The 7383-nt window shown below is 36.6% G+C and overlaps 1 protein-coding gene across 1 annotated transcript; it reads left to right on the forward strand.

Moving 5' to 3' along the window:
- Positions 1-206: 206 nt before the first annotated feature.
- Positions 207-6704, forward strand: FADD (Fas associated via death domain). The gene is made up of 3 exons (XM_073347870.1): positions 207-295; positions 676-984; positions 1640-6704. Exons 2-3 carry the CDS (start codon positions 687-689, stop codon positions 1915-1917), a joined length of 576 nt encoding a protein of 191 aa, XP_073203971.1. The 5' UTR covers positions 207-295; positions 676-686; the 3' UTR covers positions 1918-6704.
- The last annotated feature ends 679 nt before the right edge of the window (positions 6705-7383 follow it).

Raw genomic sequence — 7383 nt, forward strand, 5'->3', positions numbered from 1 at the left:
CTTCTGTTGATCTTTAGACTACAGATTTTGATCTATTTATTCAGTACTATGTGTGTACATGGCACTAGTATTCAGGGTATGTGTGTGTATACGGTAGGATAGATAGTTGTATGGTATTGCCATCTAGTGTTCACTTGAAAATAGAGCACTCCCGGAGGCTGAAAAGTTTGCATCATTCATTCATGTGATTTCCGGTGACAGGCAGATCTCTGTGTAAAAGAGAGCTGCCTTCAGCACAGTAAAGTTTTTCTTCATCGCGGCTAGGCTTTCAGGGCAACATAGATTAAACCAGGAAGTAAGTAGCAACTCCTATGAAATGAAACATATCTTTACATATTGTTCATAACAGCAATTTGATTTCCTTTGGAGAAAGTATATTGAAGTTTGTTCCAAACTTTGGAAAGTATAAGATTTTAGTTACTGATAATGACAGTGCGTTGTGAAAGTGAAAGTAAGAAATGTTTGTAGAGAAATAGCTAATGTTAATTGCCTTCCAGGAAGGTAATCATGCCAAAGAGCTTTACTTTTGTTTTTAAGAACTTGTATATTTAATAAAAGAAAGTTTTAGCTTCTGATGAAAGGTGTTTCCTAGGCAAGTAGAAAGCAAACAACATGTGAGACTTCCTGTATGTTTTCTTACACACAAAATATTTTTTTCTTGATATTCTTTCACAGGGCTTACCAAAATGGACCCATTTTTGTCTCTCTTGCATTCATTTTCCATGAGTTTATCTGACCATGATCTCTCTTCCCTTAAATTTCTGTGCCTGGACAAAATTGGCAAAAGGAAGCTTGAGTCCGTCAAAACTGGTATTGATCTCTTCCTCATCCTCCTTGAACAGCGGGAGATTGCAAAAGAGAAGGTAGATTTTCTCCAGCTTATGATCAAAACCATTAAAAGAGAAGATCTGATAATCCAACTACAGGAGTTCATAGAAGGTGGACAAGGTGATGTTGTCAACCATCTAGATGAGACAGAAAAACGTAGGTGGACACATCTTCTTATTTTTATTTTGCAAACTAACACTGTGGGAACCACTGATAAATGGGGTTTTCTTTAAGTAAGTTATATGTGGAAATCTTTCAATCTAACCCCTAACACTGTTGCATGGGAATACTTTGGAGCAGAGGTCTGCCTCTCTCTTTAAAAAAAAAAAAGTGAATAATGTTTCAAATAGTTGGAAATAGTTTCGTGGTGAAATTTACCCCTCTTCAAAAGGCCAGTACATGAACTATGCATTATTTGAGTCTCACTTACTCTTAACAAGGACTTCCAAACTAGTACTATCTCTGGCTCTAAACTGCCACATGGAATTCCATACACTAGCTTCTGCACTGGCCACATGCAGGAGGGTGAGGGAGTACATGCTGCAACCAGCTTTTCAGAAAGGGTAGCATAGCTCCCCTGGCACTTATGGAGAAGTTTTGTCACTGTATGACGCAAGGCTTCTGGAAACTCCATCAGGTCTGAGGTGTTTCTACACTGCCCTCAGCACATCCAGTGGCTTTACTGTGACAGTGTGATCCTTAATAGGTACCTATACAGTAAGAATTAATAGAGAAATGCACATTGTAAATGTCTCTTCGTAAATCATTCATTTGGCATAAACTGGATTTTTCCATTTTGTTTATTTTTCAGGTCAGCAGAATGTAGCTTTTGAAGTTATATGTGACAATGTTGGGAAGAACTGGAAAATGCTAGTTCGAAGATTAGGAATTTCTGATACAAAAATTGACAGAATTCTAACAGCCAGTCCTTATAACTTGCAAGAACAATTGATGCAGTCACTTCGAGAGTGGCAGAAATGGAAGGGAAAGGAAGCTAAGGTTGCTGACTTAATAAAAGCCCTTCGGGATTGCAAAATGAACTTGGTAGCAGACAAAGTCGAAAATGAACTTTTACAACGGGAGAACTAAAACTAAATGAAATCAATACAATATATACAAAATGCAACATTAAAACTGAGAGCTTAAATGAAAAGGGAGGGAATACTGTCTAACCGTTAGAACAAGAGTCAGGATACTCCACCATTGATTTAGGAGCTTAAATACACGTTTAGAGACATAGACCAAGATTTTCAGAAAACACTTATGATTTTGGGTCCTTAATTTTTGGGTTCTCAATCTGAGACCATTTAAAGGATTTTGATATTTCAGAAAATGCTGATTGCCTGCCCTTTGAGAATCCTTATTTTTTTGTCAAGTTAGGCACCCAAAATCATTAGTATCTTATGAAAATTCTGGCCTTAGCATCTGATTTGTAGATACTTAAATCTTGATGCCCACAGTCATATTTAGGCACGCAAGTGTGAAATTCTCTTTGCCTCCCACATCTGCCACATAGGAATATTACTACTTGTGGAACCTACCTCAAAGGAGTGTTGTGAAGCTTATTCATGTAATGCTTATAAAGAAGTTTGCGCTGCTTGGATGAAATGCTTCTTCCTAAGTATAAAATATTATTCTTAAATTCACAAAAATCAAGAAATTCAAAATTGCAATTCCTTCAGTACCCCCAACTCAGCCCACTATCCATATATGGTATTTTGCATGACTGCAGATGCTTTTAAAATTTGCTTTGAAATATGTACGCAGGGTGATTGGTGTGGGAAACTGACTTCTATGCATTTCCAAATTTTTGAAATTTCCAAATTTTTGGCTAAATAATTTTGTTGGTAATAAAAAAAATAATAAAAATAGATACTAGCAATATGCTGCCCTTTCTGCCAGATCTCGAGAGGCAAGGAATATGTTCTGAGTGGTGCTTCAAGCACTTCTTTTCCATGCAAGGGTGTTAAACACCATATAGAATTAGGCCTTAAGATTGCAGTGCAAGGGGCCCAGCAGTTCTGGTGGCCTTTCCTCAGCTCAAAAATGCCTGTTCTCAGAATAAACTGCCTGAGACAAAGGGTTTATATTAAGTGCCTTCCCTGCCATAACGAAAGGGATGCTACCCTGCCACTGTAAAATACATAGAAACTCCTTGCCCTGTAGTTGTGTAGAAGGCCCTCCTTGTTCCTCCTGCAAAAGATTCGGCCCATTGTAACTGTACATCTGAGGATGCTGCTCACAGCCACCACCACAGCAACTCTGACAGCCGACCCTGTTAGTAGAACCCAGAGCACTGACCCCATTTGGATCATCGGCACAATTTTCAATGGGGAAAGTAGAATTCAGTTGTCTGTGCTCTTAACATCAAATGTTAAGACAAAGAGATACAAAGTGAATAAAGAAAAGCTTTTCTTATGGAGAAATGAAGTTACTGAAGAAAATATAATCCTATCACCTACAGTTTATCCACCCTGCTATGCAGATGAGGATCAGTTCTTTACTACATGGTGCTCTAACTGAAGGTGGCTCCAGGTCCAATACTGCTTTAATCAGCATTCTTCAGTTTTCCTTGATGTCAGCTCCTTCAAATCTGGCCCTTACACTAACCCAAGATTGTGAAAACTGCACCTACTTTAAAACGTGCTTTCATGCCTTCTCTATCACCTATGTCGAGTGCCAGCATCTTGCATGAGTTCCTCTGAAATCAATATTGATTTGACTTTGACTAGGACAGCAGGTAGCCTCAGAAACATAATGTAAAATTCATACCTAAATGGAGAGGCTTCACTTCTCTGCTAAACCTGTCTCATTTTGTTTGGGTAGCTGATAGCATACTGCTCTTTGTCAGTTCCACTGCACTCAGCACTAGTATGAAATTGACAAGAAGCCTGAAATTCAATGGGAATGACAGCAGGTAGAAACAACACAAAACTGTGATGACTGTCTCCATATTTTCAATTCAGCTGATGACTGAGCTTCAGAAATTGACAAGTTAACACATGATTACAATTACTAGAAAGGTTGAAGTAATGTGTACCTAGTACCTTCATACAACATTGTCATGAAGGCTTTTCTTTAGAAGCTGAACAGTGAAAGATTGGCACACAGATATTTATGATCCTAATAAGCCGGAGACCAGTGTTTGCAAGTGTCTACATAGAAAGGAGTAAAGGGTGATGCTCTGGCTTCCACATGTCTGCCTTTGTGCATATATAGTTTTAAGTAATTGAACCGTAATAGAACAATAGCTTGCTTTGCCTGTATCTCATACAGATTTCAGAAGAGTTCTTAAGAACTAATGAATAAATAAACAAATTCTGAATTCAGCGCTGAATAAAATGCTAATCTTGAGCTGAATGACAAATTCAACAAATTTTAGTTTGTTAAAATAATCTATGGATTTTTTTTCATTACTCTTCTTGCTCTAAAGATAACATGATCTGTTTCAAAATTTTCTGCCTTTCATTCTCTATATTCAGGGTTTTTTTTTGGTAATGTTGGTTGGATGAGTTGTTAAGTTTACAGAAAATGCAAATGTAATTTTGTAGTGAAATAGCAAAACCTCCTCTGCAACAACTGAAAGTTCAATGTCCCAAGCAATTTGTCCTCATTACTTTTTCCCCTTTATTCCCAATATTTAACATAACATATGGTATTTTGGATCACAGCAGATATACACATATATGATACAAAGATTACAAATATGGTACTTCTTGCATGTAATTAGAATATCTTCTTTTGAGAACTAACCGGAAAAGTTTTTACATGTGGCTGAGTCATATTTTTGAAGGAAGCAGCACCTGACCCATACTATGGTTAAAACCAAATTTGCTCAAGAATTGGAACATAATAATATAAAATTTGTTGACTCTGTGAAATAAGGAAGCAATGGGGATAGGGTGGGGAGCGGTAGGATGCACCAAATAGATCATGTTTGAATTTCTGCATGTAAGATTGAAATTGTAAGATTTTATATGCGCATTTCACAAATGGTATTTCTTAAAACATCTTTCCTTTCACGAAAAAATGAATTTGGTATCTGTGTTGATAGGGGAGAAAAAAGTAAAAATGTGCAGTTGTCAATTATATATTTTCCTGATTTGATATAACATGAGAAAAGGAAAAATATGGGAGCCTTCATTCAAAGTTTAATTTTTCTTGAGTTCTCAATATCAAAAAGTTGTGATTAAAAATCCAAAATTCAACTTCTTATAGTCACATAAACTGTGAAGGAAACTGTGTCTAGTGATTACTACGGGGAATTAGAAGACCTCTCTTCTGTTCCAAATTCTGCCACTAGCCTCCTCTAAGCTTGGGGAGGAAAAAAAAATCACTTGGCCTCTAAATGCCTCCATTTCCCCAAATATAGAACAGGAGTAAAAAGAGTTCACCGTAGTTATCAGGAGCTCTGAGAACAAAGTATTGTCATTAATGCTTCCTCACCCACTCATAGATTATGAACAGCAAAAGTTTAAATGAAAGACATGCAAAGCTAATCTCTAAAGTCTGTGAATCCCTACATTATGTGGCTTTATAAATGAAGGCATATTACAGCCTTTCTAACCATTGAATATATAGTTTAAAGGGAGAGCATGAAGTTATAGCCTTAAAATAATAAATAGCATGAAAACTCAAAAATGTTAGAAATATTTCCCCATTCTGTGTTTACTTTTTGTATTTCACTTTTTGTACAATAAAAATAAACTAGATTTTTTTTAATGTGCATTGCTAGTCAGTTTTGCTTCCTGGTTCTCATGCGCAATGCTTAGATTACAAAAAATGTCAGTGAATGCTTAAAGCCAAACAAAAGTCTCCTTTCAATTATACTTATTAAATTGAATTAAAACATTTATATTGAATATGAAACCTTGTTTTTAAAAAGTGGCAATACTAAAACCTACATTTCGGGCATTGGTTACTAGTGTTCATTTTCATAAAATCAAACAGTATAACATGTAAGACTTAATACTGTTTCTCTTGGAATTTCTTATAGTTACTTCTGGGGCACAATTGCCACAGTATGAAGACGTGAATGTACCACATCATTCTGTAGTAGGCCAGTGTAATCTCAGAAAGGTTCTGCCTCCTCTGGAGAGCCTGAAACCAAATCCCTGCAAAAAGTGTTGCATGGGGAAGAGTTGTGATGTAAAAGAGCGCACTAAAATTCTCTTTCTTTTTAAATCTGACCATGCAATGTTGAGTAAAGACTCAGGAGGCTTATTTGGCAGAAGAGAAGGCACAACACTTTAAAAAAAAAATGCATGAACAATTTGAGTCTGTTCAGGCTTCTGGAAACACCTGGGCATACTCAGAAATTAAACAGCCATTAGCATAGTCACTCCAGAACAAGTGTTACACCATACCATTTGAAAATATATATATATTTATATAGTGCATGTATTACTGTGATATGAATACCTGTGATGCCCATTCTAGCAATTTCATACCTTATCCTTCCACCACCTTGTGAGGGCCAAATACTTCATGAGAATTACTAAAGCCTTACCTACTCAGACCCATGGTCTGCTAATGAGTTGTTTAAAAAAATATATCAAAATGACCTACCAGGGCTCAGGATGCTGGGCACCTCTCCCACCTCTGATCTCAGGCAGAGTACTTCTGGAGAGTTCTTTCATCACATCACTGGACAGGGGAGATAGTGGGGCTGTCATCTTCCCTGATCCCCTGCCCCCTCCCCCCACACACACACACTTGCCTTTGTGTTTTGGGATATGAATCATATATAATGTGTTTAAATGTAAAAACAAATGTATGTACCATTACTTTTTCATAAATTAATTAAAGAACTTAAGTACTTATGCTATAGGGTCATCATTAAAATTCCTTGTATGTAAAGGGTTTAAGTGCAATGTTTGTTTTCCTTCCACATTCTCTATCCCTGGAGCACATTTTATCTCACATTTCACTGCCCTGAAATACCAGCATGCTAACTGCTGTATATAGTCCCCTCATTAACACAAGCAGCACATTGTGTGTTCACATGCTGAATCTTTCTGAGCTGTACCTTTCACCTCTGTCTTCTTAACTCATACTTTTCATGTCTTGAGTATTTTTAACTTCCATTTTTAAGTCTGGTTCATATTATTCTTTGAGGTTCTTGCCTTTTCCCTGCAGAGATCTTCTTTTACCCCCTGAAATATGTTGATAAATTTCCCTCATTAGGAGAGATTTTCTGAACTACTCTCTTTGGTTTATTACTTATTTCCTGTAACAGTGTTTTTACTGCAAATTTTAAAAGTACAATTATGAAATCACAGAAATGAATTCACCGCCTCTTCTGTGTGCCAGAGGAAAGTTAGATTTTTTTTACTGGGGGAAGGTGCTGTTTCCTTCCATGATGTTGAACTACAACTAGTAAAACTATAAGAGCTTTAAAAATGTGTTGCTACATTCATAACCCCTTCATTGTTGGAGCAATTAGAGCTATATAAGGAGTCTGTATGTTGCAGTGGATTCTGGAAATAGTAGATTGAAACGAAAGAAAAGGAAAAGAAAGGAAAGGAAATACATTATATTCTGCCAAGGTTATAG

Source organism: Lepidochelys kempii, chromosome 6 (assembly GCF_965140265.1).
Source record: "Lepidochelys kempii isolate rLepKem1 chromosome 6, rLepKem1.hap2, whole genome shotgun sequence".
NCBI lineage: Eukaryota > Metazoa > Chordata > Testudines > Cheloniidae > Lepidochelys > Lepidochelys kempii.

Excerpts from the sequence above, each read along its gene's own strand:
- FADD (XM_073347870.1), top strand. The coding sequence starts at position 687 with ATGGACCCATTTTTGTCTCTCTTGCATTCATTTTCCATGAGTTTATCT. Across the intron at positions 985-1,639 it reads TCTAGATGAGACAGAAAAAC|GTCAGCAGAATGTAGCTTTT; the intron begins GTAGGTGGACAC and ends TTTATTTTTCAG.